This window comes from Nerophis ophidion, linkage group LG06 (genome assembly GCF_033978795.1).
Source record: "Nerophis ophidion isolate RoL-2023_Sa linkage group LG06, RoL_Noph_v1.0, whole genome shotgun sequence".
Classification (NCBI taxonomy): Eukaryota; Metazoa; Chordata; class Actinopteri; order Syngnathiformes; family Syngnathidae; genus Nerophis; species Nerophis ophidion.
This window is the reverse complement of record NC_084616.1, coordinates 60,940,137-60,958,903: the sequence shown is the minus strand read 5'-3', so window position 1 is coordinate 60,958,903 and position 18,767 is coordinate 60,940,137. Positions and strand designations below refer to the sequence as shown.

General features: G+C 42.1%; 1 protein-coding gene and 1 long non-coding RNA gene across 3 annotated transcripts in view; one reads left to right on the top strand and one right to left on the bottom strand.

Annotated features, from left to right (window-relative positions):
* camkvl (CaM kinase-like vesicle-associated, like) overlaps nucleotides 1-17,452 on the top strand; it is a 115,504-nt gene extending 98,052 nt beyond the window's left edge. The window contains exons 3-11 of one of the 2 annotated variants that reach the window (XM_061904473.1): nucleotides 2,061-2,192; nucleotides 2,538-2,612; nucleotides 4,486-4,624; nucleotides 11,423-11,543; nucleotides 11,820-11,895; nucleotides 11,981-12,117; nucleotides 12,189-12,267; nucleotides 12,351-12,438; nucleotides 15,364-17,452. In XM_061904473.1, coding sequence (XP_061760457.1) covers nucleotides 2,061-2,192; nucleotides 2,538-2,612; nucleotides 4,486-4,624; nucleotides 11,423-11,543; nucleotides 11,820-11,895; nucleotides 11,981-12,117; nucleotides 12,189-12,267; nucleotides 12,351-12,438; nucleotides 15,364-16,683 — 2,167 coding nt within the window. In that variant the 3' untranslated portion in view covers nucleotides 16,684-17,452. Of the gene's footprint in view, nucleotides 1-2,060; nucleotides 2,193-2,537; nucleotides 2,613-4,485; nucleotides 4,625-11,422; nucleotides 11,544-11,819; nucleotides 11,896-11,980; nucleotides 12,118-12,188; nucleotides 12,268-12,350; nucleotides 12,439-12,609; nucleotides 14,334-15,363 lie in introns of those variants that run through there. The other variant, XM_061904474.1, reaches the window with a different exon arrangement.
* LOC133555052 (uncharacterized) overlaps nucleotides 14,854-18,767 on the bottom strand; it is a 14,093-nt gene continuing 10,179 nt past the window's right edge. The window contains exons 2-3 of the long non-coding RNA XR_009807264.1: nucleotides 15,791-16,012; nucleotides 14,854-15,670 (exon numbers count right to left, since the gene is read on the bottom strand). This is a non-coding gene — a long non-coding RNA (uncharacterized LOC133555052). The remainder of the gene's footprint in view (nucleotides 15,671-15,790; nucleotides 16,013-18,767) is intronic.

The following is an 18,767-nucleotide window of genomic DNA, read 5'->3' as shown; positions in this document are numbered from 1 at the left end:
TTCCCGGTAAGGTTTATTCAGGTGTACTGGAGAGGAGGCTACGCCGGATAGTCGAACCTCGGATTCAGGAGGAACAGTGTGGTTTCCGTCCTGGTCGTGGAACTGTGGACCAGCTCTATACTCTCAGCAGGGTTCTTGAGGGTGCATGGGAGTTTGCCCAACCAGTCTACATGTGCTTTGTGGACTTGGAGAAGGCATTCGACCGTGTCCCTCGGGAAGTCATGTGGGGAGTGCTCAGAGAGTATGGGGTATCGGACTGTCTTATTGTGGCGGTCCGTTCCCTGTACGATCAGTGCCAGAGCTTGGTCTGCATTGCCGGCAGTAAGTCGAACACATTTCCAGTGAGGGTTGGACTCCGCCAAGGCTGTCCTTTGTCACCGATTCTGTTCATAACTTTTATGGACAGAATTTCTAGGCGCAGTCAAGGCGTTGAGGGGTTCCGGTTTGGTAACCGCAGGATTAGGTCTCTGCTTTTTGCAGATGATGTGGTCCTGATGGCTTCATCTGACCGGGATCTTCAGCTCTCGCTGGATCGGTTCGCAGCCGAGTGTGAAGCGACCGGAATGAGAATCAGCACCTCCAAGTCAGAGTCCATGGTTCTCGCCCGGAAAAGGGTGGAATACCATCTCCGGGTTGGGGAGGAGACCCTGCTCCAAGTGGAGGAGTTCAAGTACCTAGGAGTCTGGTTCACGAGTGAGGGAAGTGTGGATCGTGAGATCGACAGGCGGATCGGTGCGGCGTCTTCAGTAATGCGGACGTTGTACCGATCCGTTGTGGTGAAGAAGGAGCTGAGCCGGAAGGCAAAGCTCTCAATTTACCGGTCGATCTACGTTCCCATCCTCACCTATGGTCATGAACTTTGCGTCATGACCGAAAGGATAAGATCACGGGTACAAGCGGCCGAAATGAGTTTCCTCCGCCGTGTGGCGGGGCTCTCCCTTAGAGATAGGGTGAGAAGCTCTGCCATCCGGGAGGGACTCAAAGTAAAGCCGCTGCTCCTTCACATCGAGAGGAGCCAGATGAAGTGGTTCGGGCATCTGGTCAGGATGCCACCCGAACGCCTCCCTAGGGAGGTGTTTAGGGCACTTCCAACCGGTAGGAAGCCACGGGGAAGACCCAGGACACGTTGGGAAGACTATGTCTCCCGGCTGGCCTGGGAACGCCTCGGGATCCCCCGGGAAGAGCTAGACAAAGTGGCTGGGGAGAGGGAAGTCTGGGTTTCCCTGCTTAGGCTGTTGCCCCCGCGACCCGACCTCGGAGAAGCGGAAGATGATGGATGGAAGGACATTCATGTTAACTGTTTTGTATATTTTGCTCTGCTGAAAGAGATGATTAAAAATAGGTGGATTCCATTTTCTTTAAGTAGGTCAAGGAAATTGAAAAAACTAAATGAAAGGACTGATATTTGTAGGAGTAAGAGGCCAGCATGTAGTCGATTTGATCAACTCAACTTTTCAAAATACAGCCACAAAATTATAAAAAATTAGTCCGGAAAATCTCTACACACCCACACACACTGCAGGCCATATGGCAACATCAGCATCTGGCCTCAGAGATTTGTGCATATCTTATGTAACTCATACAAGCCAAAACTTAAGTGCTCATACTTTACTGTGTGATGAAAACAATATCTGCAATCTAATTGTTTTTTTATTATACCTCATTTTCTTGGCCCTATTGTTTTATAACATATTTGTCATGGGACTCATAATGAAAAAGTAATGTGAACACAATATACGCTAATGCCAGCCTTTAAATATAATAGATGTGAAAAGTTGTCATTTAATTTTGCATCTCACATCTTGAGAAGAGTTAACATATGCCTCTCAGCCTCAGGGCAAAATGATTTTTCAACCTGTTGTCAACTTGTTTAATTCTGTACTCCTCAAACATGGCTTTTTAAAACTCAAGTGTTTGAAATCAGACATACACCAGCATCCACTGATATTTGCTTGTGTCCTTATTCTGTAGCTGTTGAATCTGATAATGTTAGACACATTTAAATATTTATTTATATTTCAGTTAAGTTAATGTTTTTGTTCTCTCTCGTTCCGGTGTAGGAAGGAGTTCTGTGAGCTGTGCCTGGCTAAAGACAGACAAAGAGACAAAGTGTTTGTCTGCAAGAAATTTCTTAAGAAAGACGGCAGGAAAGTCCGCAAGGCCGCCAAGAATGAGATCATGATTCTGAAACTGTACGAAGTTTTATTTACTTTGGTGTAAACCTCAGACCTCTAATCATTGATATCTGCCCTATTGTTGTCAACACTCATCTATCGAGGTTACACAACAGTGTTATTAAGGAAAAGAGTTAACGATACAATAACTGACAATTTCTGTCCATATTTTCTTGTACAGCCTGACAGTGAGTTAGTCCATTCAAGCTAACTTAAACCAATCAATCTGGAATGGTCACCTTTCAATCACAGGCCACATAGAGACCATTCACACAAAAGTCACCAAGCTGAACCTTTGCTGTCAGTCATCTGAGTGAACCACGACACTATCAGAAACCTTTATGGAATAACATTTTTTTCCAGGGTCAACCACCCAAACATCCTTCAGCTTATTGATACATTTGAGACTCGGAAAGAATACTTCATCATCCAAGAACTGTGAGTGTTTTATTCACACATAAACCTTTCTTGCATATAAATGGTACTTCACTATGTTATCATTTGTTTTCATTCTGACTGCACCTGTACATTGATTAAATCACACAGAAATCCATCAGCTCAAGTGTGGTGATGAACATATTTTATTACTGTGTGCTCTGGTGCGGCCCTCCACATCAGAGAGATGTTGGATTTGATTATATTTGCTCCCGCTAACTCTCAACGTCACTTATTGCCCCTGAAGCGATGCTTTACTTTAAGTCAAATCGATTCGCCCAGTGCAGCTGACCAAATGTTTGACTAGTCTATGGATGTTCTCATTCATCCAGGTCATTGTATTCTCACGGCATTCGATCGATGGCAACCTGACTTTTTGGTTTGTCGTAGATGTTTTGCCTCTCATCCAAGTAGGCTTCATCAGTTCATGCTCATAGACTTAGACACCAGCCACTAGACTAGATCTGACCAATCTAAGTCTGATATTGGATCTGACCAATCCAAGTCAAATCTTTAAGTCAAATCGATTCGCCCAGTGCAGCTGACCAAATGTTTGACTAGTCTATGGATGTTCTCATTCATCCAGGTCATTGTATTCTCACGGCATTCGATCGATGGCAACCTGACTTTTTGGTTTGTCGTAGATGTTTTGCCTCTCATCCAAGTAGGCTTCATCAGTTCATGCTCATAGACTTAGACACCAGCCACTAGACTAGATCTGACCAATCTAAGTCTGATATTGGATCTGACCAATCCAAGTCAAATCTTTAAGTCAAATCGATTCGCCCAGTGCAGCTGACCAAATGTTTGACTAGTCTATGGATGTTCTCATTCATCCAGGTCATTGTATTCTCACGGTATTCGATCGATGGCAACCTGACTTTTTGGTTTGTCATAGATGTTTTGCCTCTCATCCAAGTAGACTTCATCAGTTCATGCTCATAGACTTAGACACCAGCCACTAGACTAGATCTGACCAATATAAGTCTGAAATTGCATCTGACCAATCCAAGTCAAATCCTTAAGTCAAATCGATACGCCCAGTGCAGCTGACCAAATGTTTGACTTGTCTATGGATGTCCTTATTCATCCAGGTCATTGTATTCTCAGGGCAGTATAGCTCGGTTGGTAGAGCGGCGTGCCAGCAACTTGAGGGTTGTGGGTTCGATCCCCGCTTCCACCATCCTAGTCTCTGCGGTTGTGTTCTTGGGCAAGACACTTTACCCACGTGCTACCAGTGCCACCCACACTGGTTTAAATGTAACTTAGATATTGGGTTTCACAATGTAAAGTGCTTTGAGTCACTTGAGAAAAGCGCTATATAAATATAATTCACGTCATTCGATCGATGGCAACCTGACTTTTTGGTTTGTCGTAAATGTTTTGCCTCTCATTCAAGTAGGCTTCATCAGTTTATGCTCATAGACTTAGACACCAGCCACTAGACTAGATCTGACCAATCTAAGTCTGAAATTAGATCTGACCAATCCAAGTCTACGAGCATGAACTGATGAAGCCTACTTGAATAAAAGGCGGAACAACATCTAAGACAAACCAAACAGTCCAGTTGCGATCGATTGAATGCCCTGAGAAAAGTGCTTTTCTGTTGTCAAACAACAGAAAAAGTAGTTTGTTTGGTTAGGAGAATTCAGATATACAGATTCATACTCATTTTGGAAATGTTTGACTGCCTTTGCCATCATCTGTATTATCTCCAAAATTAAGTAATGACCCACACTCAAATGTATTATTTGCTCACATAGATTGCCTTACTCAAAGGCATAAAGGCAAACACAAAAGTATTTTATTGCAATTCAACATGTGGCTAACAGCAGTAACTTTGCTCTCGCTGTGCATGTGTATGTTTTTCACACAGTGCCACAGGGGGAGATGTATTTGACTGGATTCAGGACCAAGGGAATTACACAGAAAAAGATGCCTCTAGTGTCATTAGACAGGTCCTGGAGGCAGTGGCGTATTTGCACTCTCTCAACATAGTCCACAGAAACCTCAAGGTAACTCGCACTTTCTGGCATTGAAGTAGAAAGAGAGTCTTGACTCCCAAACAAATCCATAAAAATATTTGTATGTTTGAATCCCATCTTGAAACTCCCTTCCACCGTTTTTATTTTGAGTCTCAGTTTTATTATATCATTTTCTATTTGACCATTTTAATTTTGAACATGTGTTTTTACTTTTGCTTTATGTGTTTTTTGGTTTCATTTTCTGCTTTTAATGTTTTCCTTAAGTTTTACATAATTTGGTGTACACCCCTTTGTTTTATCTGTGGTTATTGTGAAAGGCCTGTAGGAGACAGAATAAGGGGTTTTGATGAGCAGTGTGTGGGGCATGTCTTCTGGTCACATGGGTAAAGGTTGGTGTGTGCATAATAAGGCATTTAAGGATGAGGATAGGAGAGGATATGCTTGCGGTGCCATACTAATTGTTTACCGCTTTACTTTGCTGTTATATTTCACTTCCGTTTGTCATCGTATTGTTAAACATTGAACCCACTTCAAATGCACTCTCAAAGCGCATCATTCAAGAGATGAAAGACTCATTCTTATCCCTCCACCGTCCACCAATAAATGTGGCCGCATTACCATCCATCCATCCTTTCATTTTTTACCGCTTATGCCCTTTGGGGTCGCGGGGGGTGCTGGAGCCTATCTCAGCTACAATTAGGGGGAAGGTAGAGTACACCTTGGACAAGTCGCCACCTCATCGCAGATAGACAACATTCACACTCACATTCACGCTCTAGGGCAGGGGTCACCCAGATGAGTAGCCTGCTGGCCTGTTCTAAAAATAGCTCAAATAGCAGCACTTACCAGTGAGCTGCCTCTATTTTTTAAATGTTATTTATTTACTAGCAAGCTGGTCTCGCTTTGCTCGACATTTTTAATTCTAAGAGAGACAAAACTCAAATAGAATTTTTAAAAAATCCAAGAAAATGTTTTAAAGACTTGGTCTTCACTTGTATAAAAAATTTTATTTTTTTACTTTTCTTCTTATAACTTTCAGAAAGACAATTTTAGAGAAAAAATACAACCTTAAAAATGATTTTAGGATTTTTAAACACATATACCTTTTTACCTTTTCTATTTCTTCCTCTTCTTTCCTGACAATTTTAATAAATGTTCAAGTAAATATATTTGTTTAATTGTAAAGAATAATAAATACATTTTAATTCTTCATTTTAGCTTCTGTTTTTTCGATGAAGAATATTTGTGAAATATTTCTTCAAACTTATTATGATTAAAATTCGAAAAAAATATTCTGGCAAATCTAGAAAATCTGTAGAATCAAATGTAAATCTTATTTCAAAAGTCTTTTGATTTTCTTTGAAAAATTTTGTTCTGGAAAATCTAGAAGAAATAATGATTCGTCTTTGTTAGAAATATAGCTTGGTCCACTTTGTTATATATTCTAACAAAGTGCAGATTGGATTTTAACCTATTTAAAACATGTCATCAAAATTCTAAAATTAATCTCCTCTCTGAGCTGCAACCTTATCTCCTCTCTGAGCTGCAACCTTATCGTGGTAGAGGAGTTTGCGTGTCCCAATGATCCTAGGAGCTATGTTGTCCGGGGGCATAAAGCCCCCTGGTAGGGTCTCCCAAGGCAAACAGGTTCTAGGTGAGGGATCAGACAAAGAGCAGCTCGAAGACCTTTATGAAGATGAAAAACCATGGACCCAGATTTCCCTCGCCCGGACGCGGGTCACCGGGGCCCCCCTCTGGAGCCAGGCCCGGAGGTGGGGCACGATGGCGAGCGCCTGGTGGCCGGGCCTGTTCCCATGGGGCCCGGCCGGGCACAGCCCGAAGAGGCAACGTGGGTCACCCCTCCAATGGGCTCACCACCCATAGCAGGGGCCATAGAGGTCGGGTGCATTGTGAGCTGGGCGACAGCCGAAGGCAGGGCACTTGGCGGTCCGATCCTCGGCTACAGAAGCTAGCTCTTGGGACGTGGAACGTCACGTCACTGGGGGGGAAGGAGCCTGAGCTAGTGCGCGAAGTCGAGAAATTCCGGCTGGACATAGTTGGACTCACTTCGACGCACAGCAAGGGCTCTGGAACCACTTCTCTCGAGAGGGATTGGACCCTCTTCCACTCTGGCGTTGCCGGCAGTGAGAGGCGACGGGCTGGGGTGGCAATTCTTGTTTCCCCCCGGCTCAAAGCCTGTACGTTGGAGTTCAACCCGGTGGACGAAAGGGTAGCCTCCCTCCGCCTTCGGGTGGGGGGACGGGTCCTGACTGTTGTTTGTGCTTATGCACCAAACAGCAGTTCAGAGTACCCACCCTTTTTGGGAACACTCGAGGGAGTACTGGAAAGTGCTCCCCCGGGTGATTCCCTTGTCCTACTGGGAGACTTCAACGCTCACGTTGGCAACGACAGTGAAACCTGGAGAGGCGTGATTGGGAAGAATGGCCGCCCGGATCTGAACCCGAGTGGTGTTTTGTTATTGGACTTTTGTGCTCGTCACAGTTTGTCGATAACAAACACCATGTTCAAACATAAGGGTGTCCATATGTGCACTTGGCACCAGGATACCCTAGGCCGCAGTTCCATGATCGACTTTGTAGTTGTGTCATCGGATTTGCGGCCTCATGTTTTGGACACTCGGGTGAAGAGAGGGGCGGAGCTTTCTACCGATCACCACCTGGTGGTGAGTTGGCTGCGATGGTGGGGGAGGATGCCGGACAGACCTGGGAGGCCCAAACGCATTGTGAGGGTCTGCTGGGAACGTCTGGCAGAGTCCCCTGTCAGACAAAGTTTCAATTCCCACCTCCGGAAGAACTTTGAACATGTCACGAGGGAGGTGCTGGACATTGAGTCCGAGTGGACCATGTTCCGCACCTCTATTGTCGAGGCGGCAGATCGGAGCTGTGGCCGCAAGGTAGTTGGTGCCTGTCGGGGCGGCAATCCTAAAACCCCTTGGTGGACACCAGCGGTGAGGGATGCCGTCAAGCTGAAGAAGGAGTCCTATCGGGTCCTTTTGGCTCATAGGACTCCGGAGGCAGTGGACAGGTACCGACAGGCCAAGCGGTGTGCAGCTTCAGCGGTCGCGGAGGCAAAAACTCGGACATGGGAAGAGTTCGGGGAAGCCATGGAAAACGACTTCCGGACGGCTTCGAAGCGATTCTGGACCACCGTCCGCCGCCTCAGGAAGGGGAAGCAGTGCACTATCAACACCGTGTATGGTGCGGATGGTGTTCTGCTGACCTCGACTGCGGATGTTGTGGATAGGTGGAAGGAATACTTCGAAGACCTCCTCAATCCCACCAACACGTCTTCCTATGAGGAAGCAGTGCCTGGGGAATCTGTGGTGGACTCTCCTATTTCTGGGGCTGAGGTCGCTGAGGTAGTTAAAAAGCTCCTCGGTGGCAAGGCCCCAGGGGTGGACGAGATCCGCCCGGAGTTCCTTAAGGCTCTGGATGCTGTGGGGCTGTCTTGGTTGACAAGACTTTGCAGCATCGCGTGGACATCGGGGGCGGTACCTCTGGATTGGCAGACCGGGGTGGTGGTTCCTCTCTTTAAGAAGGGGGACCGGAGGGTGTGTTCCAACTATCGTGGGATCACACTCCTCAGCCTTCCCGGTAAGGTTTATTCAGGTGTACTGGAGAGGAGGCTACGTCGGATAGTCGAACCTCGGATTCAGGAGGAACAGTGTGGTTTTCGTCCTGGTCGTGGAACTGTGGACCAGCTCTATACTCTCGGCAGGGTTCTTGAGGGTGCATGGGAGTTTGCCCAACCAGTCTACACGTGCTTTGTGGACTTGGAGAAGGCATTCGACCGTGTCCCTCGGGAAGTCCTGTGGGGAGTGCTCAGAGAGTATGGGGTATCGGACTGTCTTATTGTGGCGGTCCGTTCCCTGTACGATCAGTGCCAGAGCTTGGTTCGCATTGCCGGCAGTAAGTCGAACACATTCCCAGTGAGGGTTGGACTCCGCCAAGGCTGTCCTTTGTCACCGATTCTGTTCATAACTTTTATGGACAGAATTTCTAGGCGCAGTCAAGGCGTTGAGGGGTTCCGGTTTGGTAACCGCAGGATTAGGTCTCTGCTTTTTGCAGATGATGTGGTCCTGATGGCTTCATCTGACCGGGATCTTCAGCTCTCGCTGGATCGGTTCGCAGCCGAGTGTGAAGCGACCGGAATGAGAATCAGCACCTCCAAATCCGAGTCCATGGTTCTCGCCCGGAAAAGGGTGGAGTGCCATCTCCGGGTTGGGGAGGAGACCCTGCCCCAAGTGGAGGAGTTCAAGTACCTAGGAGTCTTGTTCACGAGTGAGGGAAGAGTGGATCGTGAGATCGACAGGCGGATCGGTGCGGCGTCTTCAGTAATGCGGACGTTGTACCGATCCGTTGTGGTGAAGAAGGAGCTGAGCCAGAAGGCAAAGCTCTCAATTTACCGGTCGATCTACGTTCCCATCCTCACCTATGGTCATGAGCTTTGGGTCATGACCGAAAGGATAAGATCACGGGTACAAGCGGCCGAAATGAGTTTCCTCCGCCGTGTGGCGGGGCTCTCCCTTAGAGATAGGGTGAGAAGCTCTGCCATCCGGGAGGAACTCAAAATAAAGCCGCTGCTCCTCCACATCGAGAGGAGCCAGATGAGGTGGTTCGGGCATCTGGTCAGGATGCCACCCGAACGCCTCCCTAGGGAGGTGTTTAGGGCACGTCCAACCGGTAGGAGGCCACGGGGAAGACCCAGGACACGTTGGGAAGACTATGTCTCCCGGCTGGCCTGGGAACGCCTCGGGATCCCCCGGGAAGAGCTAGACGAAGTGGCTGGGGAGAGGGAAGTCTGGGTTTCCCTGCTTAGGCTGTTGCCCCCGCGACCCGACCTCGGATAAGCGGAAGATGATGGATGGATGGAAGAAAAATTACTAATGATGTTCCATAAAAAATTGTTTTAATTTTTTTCAAAAAGATTTGAATTAGCTAGTTTTTCTCTTCATTTTTTTCGGTTGAATTTTGAATTTTAAAGAGTCGAAATTGAAGATAAACTATGTTTCTAAATTTAATTTTCATTTTTTTCATGCTTTCTCCTCTTTTAAACCGTTCAATTAAGTGTTTTTTTCATCATTTATTCCCAACAAAAAACCTTCCGTAAAAGGAAAGAAAATCTACGACGGAATGACGGACAGAAATACCCTTTTATATATATATATATATATATATATATATATATATATATATATATATATATATATATATATATGTATATATATATATACATAGGCATTTGTGTCCCCTCTTATATTGCAGACAGGCAGATTTGTCTCACCTAAAAATTATAATGCAAATGAGAAAAACATTAGATTTTGAAATCTGGGTGTACCCCACCTTCCGCCCGAATGAAGCTGGGAAAGGCTCCAGCCCTTTTGTGACCCCAAGATGGAGAAGCAGTATGAAAAATGGATGGATGGATTGATGGAAATCTTTAACTCATATGTTTCCATTTTCAACGTTCAACACAACTTTCCTCATTGGCTCCCTCTTTGAGGTAGTGAGTTTAAGTGTTAGATATGAGAGGTATAACTGTAGTTCTTTGTGTTGGTCAAACTGAACCATAAGGTGTTGTTGGAGGATAACCAAGTTTGTCATTAGAGGTTGTCTTCATTGGCTAAAGTGCTTTGTTTTGAAATAATATTTTAAAAAATATATTTTTTACAAATTGTTTTTTTTCCAAGTCAAAAAGTTGTTACTTAAAAAAATGTTTGTGACATGGCATTTTGTGAATGGTTTGTACTGTTGTTCATGTTTATGACATATTTCTGCTCAAAGTATTTATGAATGTTTCAGGTGTCCCCTCCAATGTTAATCTCATTATTATGCCCCTGGTTGGTCACATTGATTGATTGATTGATTGATTGATTGATTGATTGATTGATTGATGCCATTGCAAATGAACATTGTTTTAATAATGCAGTTTCTCCCCACATACTCTCTTTCAAAATAGCTTCATATCTTTGTCAGCCTACCAGTATTTGAATTAACTATTAGCGTTGCTTTGGCCTAAGATGTCCTCTGCTGGTAGAAAGTGGAACTGTCTTTTAGGTTATAAAGTACTATACAGTATGTGGAATTAAATAGTTTTTTTTCTAATATGATTAATATGTTCTTATAACTGCGCATACATAAACAAGGCATTCAAAGACAACAACAATTCAAAGTTCAGAAGGATTTTTTCCTATGATGTTGATGTAACTGAAACCATAATAGTACACTTTAGAGGTGTCCAACCTCCAATCGATTAATCCTAACCAATAGTCTATTCAGAGATCTCATAAGAGAGGTCTCTGTCATGACCTCTGTTATGAGGTTTCTGTTATGAGGGTACATTCTTTCAAAAAAAGATAATGTATTCTTACATGAAATTGAAGACCAAAATTAAATAATATTCTATTTTCAGGGATAAGGCAACAATTGGAATCAATCTTGGTATGGGATTTCACATCATTAGCATCCACAATAGTGTATTTTAAACTACAGTGAATGTCAGTGTAAATATTTACATTTTGATGACATGAAAGGCGATGGAATGTTACGGCATTTACTAAAGTGCACATCTACACAATGCTATATGGATGACAACGACCAAATGATTTGGCAAAAAAAAGTAACACATTGAAATTGAATGACCTCCTAAACGTAACATTTTCTTTTATTGTCACACGCATATTGGGTGGTTATTTTAGTGGTCTATTTTCATATTTCATATTACCTTGCACCCATATAGCGACAGTACTGTATTATGTGTATTTTCCTGTAAATGATTTGACCTTGTATGTCCCTCCTTCTGTCATAGCTGGAAAATCTAATGTACTACAATGAGAACAATCACAACAAAGTAGTTCTGCGAGATTTCTACCTCTCCAGATTTGAGAATGGTCCTATCACAGAACCCTGTGGAACTCCAGAATACCTGGGTAAGATTATATCACATTACGAGTAATAATGTTCATTGAGCCAAACTTGTGTTTTCTTCCTAATTTACATTAGTCAACTTTTTGACACTAAAATTACAAATAACATTGGCTGTATGAAATAAGGAGAGCAGTATTTAGAGGCAAATACCCTGTATGTAAAACACTTATTCTGGTTGGAATTATGAACATAGTCAAATGGGTGATGAATGAATGATGAAAGGACCCAAGAAATTTAGATATGTCTTCCAACACTGCTTTTTATGAATCATCTCTTAGCACCTGAAGTAGTGGCTCGCCATCGGTATGGACGACCAGTGGACTGCTGGGCTGTGGGTGTCATTATGTTCATACTGTGAGTCTGCGTTATCAATACAACATTTTATAGATTCCAAATCACAACTATTTCTGTGTCCGCTGATGAAGTTTTCTTTTTGCAGCTTATCTGGTAACCCTCCTTTTTATGATGAAACAGAAGAGGAGAATACAGATCTACATAATCGCATCATTTTCTGTCGCATTGTTGCTGGTGACTTTGAGTTTGATTCTCCATACTGGGATGACATATCCCCTGCAGGTACACAGTTTCACCAAACAATGCCAACAAGCTGCAGTCTATAATATTTTTGGTTTCATTTAATGTTTAAGCTAAGGAGCTTGTCTGTCGACTCATGGAGGTGGACCAGATGCTGAGAATCACAGCACAAGATGCGCTTTGGCATGAATGGTAATGACGTAATCTCAAAAGTGCACATGTATTTGGACAACATACCTGGCTTGGCCTTATGTTTTGAGTGCTGCGTTTGTCAGGATTGCAGGAAATGGTGCATCAGAAAAGAACCTGAAGGATGGCGTCTGTGCCCAATTTGAGAAGAACTTTGCAAAGGCCAAATGGCGGGTAGGACGTCAAGCTCATTCTCCATTTCTAATGCAATAAAGGATGTTAAACAAATGCAAATAGTACAGCATAAAACATTGCGCAAATGTCAAATGGGGAAAACAGAACAAGATGAAAACAGAATAAGTAATGTCCATAAACCTCTTCTCTCTTTCCTCATATAATTCCCAGGAGTTGAAGGTATTGTAGCTCATCATGATAGCGAATGTAAGGACAGAGTGTGGGTGGAACTGCACATTCAGTCTGGCATGATTGAAGAAAAAAAGCATCTCCTTATGGCTGAACATGCGTTTGAATTGCCTGTTTTAGGGGGAAATATTTCAAAATAATTGACCATTAGCAGTCAACCAGGAGATGTGTTGATCATACAGTGACTGGTGAAGCTCTTCCCATAAGTTCTGTCTATGCCCACTGTCACTCTGTCTGTCCCAGAGGAGATCCATCCACACTGCCCCACTTTTCCTGATCAAAGTCAAATGTTCAAAGTGGCCCGGTCTGTTCCTTTTTTACTCCTCATCTGCACTAGTCACATTTGTACAAATAAGGTCATGAACAGCAACCGGAATATACAGTAGGTATTTTTGAGTAATTGTACCGTTAGTGTGGATAAGGAGAGAGTAAAATGAAAAGGATGTGGTGGATGTAAGCCACTGTGGACCATTCACGTGTATTAATGCCCTCTGTCATTCCTTTAATCGTTGTACCTGTACATTACATTCAAGCAATCAAAACTACATGCTGCTTCGTACAATAATTGATGTACCATAAAAGCTTTCTACTTCCAGATAATCAACCACCTGGTTTAAAAAAATATTCTAAGCTTGTACACTTTCCCAAATACATTCAGTGTTTTTAGTTTTAAGGAAGTCAGGAGAGAGGAAAATATTTATTATTCTCTGTGTGCACAGTTATTAGGCAAAGTGAATGTTTTACTTATTCCTCATATGGCTGCACATTTTCAGACTCCATAAAATACCACATTCCAAATATTTGCATGTTAGGTTATTACACTAAATTACCCATATATGTTAATGTGAGTGTAAATAGTTACATGTCCTGCTTTGGATTGTCGACCTTTAGGGTGTAGCCTGCCTGCCTCTCACTGGTAACCCTAATTGAGACAAGCAGTATAAAAAATGGGTGGAGAGATTAATAGAAAATTATATGCAGTATGTGTTACCTAAAGTTGAATGGGACAACAATTAGATTTAACTAGAAATGAAAGAGTGAATGATTGACCTCACCTGATTTAAATCCCGTTGAGAATTTGTGAGCATTACTCAAAATGAGATTTACAGTGAGAGACATATGTGGAACAGTGGGAGTACGTAGTTGCTGCTTCAGGAAATAGCTGACTGCGAACTGATCAATAAACTGACAAACTATGGATGAATGGCTCATTGTTGCTATAGAAAAAGATATGGTGGCTTTATTGGTCAACATTTTATTGGTCAACATTTTACCTAACAGTCATTTTGAGTTTATCTTTTTTATTTTTGTATTATTTGTGTATTTGGGTGGAAATCTATGTCTAATTGTTGGGCTGTCTGTGGGCACCACACAATTCGATTCCATTTTTGGGGCTAAGGATTCGATTCAGAATCTATTCTCAATTCTAAAAAAAATTCAATTCAAAATCCATACTTTTTTAATGACATCGGGTGCCAGTTCTGTGATTAACTACATTCCTCCGTAAAATAGATACCAGCTCAGATAAATGTATATATTACTGAAAATAAACTGGGTTTTATTTGATAAAATTCTACCCAAACATTTATGTCGAATACATATAACATGTCAAATACAAATAAGGCCAAAAGAGAAATATCCAATACTTCTCTTTTCTAATTACATACGTACACACACACACACACAGCAGATACGGGCATTTACATCAATACATTTTATATATATATATGTATATATATATATATATATATATATATATATATATATATATATATATATATATATATATATACACACACACATATGTGTGTATACATATATGTATATGTATACACAGTATATATACACATGTATGTATGTATATGTATGTATATATATATATATGTATATATATATATATATATATATATATATATGTATACACACACATATGTGTGTGTGTATATATATGTATATATATACACACACAAATATGTATGTATTTATGTATGTATTTATATATATATATATATATATATTATATATATATATATATAATATATATATATACATATATATATATATATATATACACACACACATGTATATATAAATATATATATATATATATATATATATATATACACACACACACACATGTATATATAGATATATATATATATATATATATTTATATATATATATATATATATATATATATATATATATATATAGTGTATACTCACATATGTTTGTATATATATTTATATATGTTTATCGATTTCTTAGGTGAGCTAAAACGTATTCTCTCACTCATTCGAACCACTGGCAAGTACAAAAAATATACCATTTTGATATTCCTATGATTGTTCACATTATATTTGATCATCAGTAAAATTAATCTAAAGTATATATTTTGCCTAATAATTGTGCATGTGACGTAGATCTGTTTTTTAAGTCAACAAGCAAACAATGAGGTATTTGGGAAGACTTTGGATTGATTCAAACCAGGGTAAAATCAATCAAATCTTCCTGGAAGTAAATACATGACACACATCTGCAGAATTCATTTCACTAGAATCATATTGCTTTGTTTGTGCCTTGACAAATTGTCAAATGCATAACTTTTAAGTAAACTGTCAGTAATCATTGATGTGTCAAAGGTGTGTGGGAAAAAGTAGTTAAATACAACAAGCATATAAATCCATTGTTCTGTTATCATCATTTTATCCATTTCTTTGCCTCTATATTTTGCAGAAAGCGATACGCGTCACCACCTTCATGCAGCGACTGAAGAACTCTGAGTCAGTTGTTGACAGTTCAGCTCAGGTAAAGAGTGAGGAAGTAGGGAAAGTTGAGGAGGGTGCAATCCAGGTGGCAAGCAATGACGGAGGTAGAAGGGTCGCTGACGGAGGACGGGTAACTTCCAGTGGTGTGTCCTTAGAGGTAATGGTTGAAAATAGACCAGCAGGTGTGGACAGAGAGGTGGAAAAACAGGAGCCAAATGTGATTCTTGAACCCTCATCTCCGCCTGGCGAAAAGCTTGGCTCAAAGAAAACACCAGCTAATGAAAGAAGGAAAACAGATGATCAAAATAAAGAATCCAAAATAACCCCTGAATGCACAAAGCTATTAGACAGTGGTTCAGGTCTACATCTTGACAGGAAACAGACAAGCGCCTCACCTGATCCCAACAGCAAGCGTAAGATGGCTGCAACAATCCATAGTGCTCCCACAGCTGCTTGTAGTGGCACACAGAAAGATGAGAGTGATGGAAGCTGGTGTCAGACTCAGCTACCTGAGGCGGTTGCAGAAAGTTCCGTGGGAGAAGCAGTCACTCCGGCAATTGCACCAGGACCAGGGGTAGATGCAAGTCTCTGTGTTAATTTAAGAGGTGAAGCTAGTCCTGTGTTGAGAAAGAATAGGGATGCCCGTAAAATAGACAGATATAGCGCTGAGTTTAATATTGCCAGGTCAAGTCCTCCAATAGGTCAGGCTTGCTATGCAATTGGTAGCTCTGCTAGTTTGGGCCGTCACGCTACCCCATACAGCACAGACATTGGGACGGTAGGCATGGGGATGGCAGGGCCCTATGGGAGTCCTTATAGTACTCTCTATACACGGGGACGAGGGGTAGGGATGTATGGGACTGGGCTGCATCAAGGAGCAGTTGGAAGCAGTGTGACAAGCGACTGGCAAATGGACAGTGTGATCGAGCAGATAGAAAAGCAAATGGTGGCAGTGCTGGAGAAAATAGAGGGAGACATGCCCTCATTGCTGGAGCAAATCAGTGACTGCCCCTCTGAACCACTACGCATCAGGAGTACGCACGCCTCACCTGCCACCTCTCGTGCACGCACAATACAACACCCAACTGAAACATCGGGCACCCCGCCACCTCTTCCCACGTCTCCCAGGCCTGCACTGCCATCGCTCCCTCGCCTTACTATTCCACCTCCTTCCTATCCTCCACCTTCCCCTCCTCAGGCTTCAGAAGAGCAGCTGGAGAAGGGTGGACAGAGAGGTGCAGACTATTGTGGCCATTCCTCTGGAACTGGAATGGGCAGGGGGTTATAAAACAGGTGAGAAAAGTATGATACAAAACAAAATTTGGGGGGAAAAAAATCCTCTTGATCTTTTGTTGAAGGTCTTGATATAGTCGCACCCAGACAACACAGCCACCTCATCCCCCACAGAGATGTTGTATTGTGTGGTATGATAGCATGGTCACAATAAGATGACCAGTACCCAAATACTCATCTTATAAAGAAGAATAGGTAATCCATATCTTTGTATGACATCTGTAAAGAGCATGATCTCACTCCACTAGTCTCTCAACACTAAAATCCACTTTTTGTCACCAAAAAGTGCAGCACAGGGGGAAATGGAATATGAGTAACTGATAAGGTACTATTTTGATTTAATTGTCTCCTGCAAATTGTAAATACAAGTCACGTAAACAGGTTCCTAATTCTTGTTCTGCTATATGTTGTAAACTTCCTTATGTTCACACACGTTTTCTAATCAAGCACTTCCATTTGTACTTTTGTTTATTTTATTGTAGCTTTTCATTCTAGGCTGAAGTTGAGATGCAGTAAACTGGACTGATCCAAACCTATATTTGTTAAATGTGAACATGTCTATACCCTAATCGTCTTGCACATCTATTTTGTTGAAAGGAAGAGCTAAACTTATTACTTTTAGTATCACAAGTGTAAAAAACAAAACAATGCATTACATTTTTATCATGATTTTGGATCAATGTGGCCGATTTATCCACTATTTCCCCCCTAAGTAAACTATACTGTGTCTGTTGGTCTTTCAATAAAGTCAGAAATTGTCATCTGTACATGTTTCATTTGTGGAGGTTTTGACGCGAATTAATAAACTCATGTTAAAGAATAACAGTACCTCGATATAATGAAATACATCAGGAGTCGGGAACCTTTTTGGCTGACAGAGCCTTGAAAGCCAAATATTTAAAAAAGTATTTCCGTGAGAGCCATATCATATTTTTTAACACTGTCAACCAATCAATCAAAGATTATTTATATAGCCCTAAATCACAAGAATCTCAAAGACTGCACAAGCCACTACGACATCACACTGAATACAACAAAATGTGTGCATTTTTAAGTAAGACCAACATTTTTAAAGTCTCTTATTCTTTTTGTGGCGATATAGCTTGGTTGGTAGAGTGGCCGTGTCAGCAACTTGAGGGTTCCAGGTTCGATCCCCGCTTCCGCCATCCTAGTAACTGTCGTTGTGTCCTTGGGCAAGACACTTTACCCACCTGCTCCCAGTGCCACCCACACTGGTTTGAATGTAGCTAAATAGCTCATTTGGTTTCACTATTTAAAATCGTTTTGAGTCACTAGAACAGGGGTAGGGAAGCTATGGCTGTCGAGCCAGATGTGGCTCTTTTGATGACTGCATCTGGCTCTCAGATAAATATTAGCTGACATTGCTCAACACGATAAGTAATGAATAATTTTGCTGGGAATATCAGTGTTGAAAACAGCGTTCAAAATATAAAACATTCTCATGCATTTTAATCCGTCCATCCATTTCTACCACACCAATTCAAGAAGTTGCATTAATGGTGCGAAGTATATTATTATTGGTTAGCTTTAGAATAACAATGTTGTTAAAAAGTGTGAAGTGAATTATATTTTTATTGAGCTTTTCTCTAGTGACTCAAAGTGCTTTTACAGAGTGAAACCCAATATCTAAGTTACATTTAAACCAGTGTGGGTGGCACTGAGAGCAGGTGGGTAAAGTGTCAATTCATGCTCACATTGGTATTGTGCCTACAACACAGTCATCTGGCTCAAGAGCCATAGGTTCCATCCATCCATCCATTTCCTACCACTTATTCCCTTTTGGGGTCACGGGAAGCGCTGGCGCCTATCAGCTACAATGAGGCGGAAGGCGGGGTACTCCCTGGACAAGTGGCCACCTCATCGCAGGGCCAAAACAGATAGACAACATTCACGCTCACATTCACACACGAGGGCAGTGGTTTTTAACCTGGGTTCGATCGAACCCAGGGTTCGCTGAGTCGGCCTCAGGGGTTCGGCGGAGCCGCCGCCACGGAGGTAAAGACACATCTGACTTATCGTGTAAATAAAAACTTCTCCCTATCGGCCTATTATAGATGC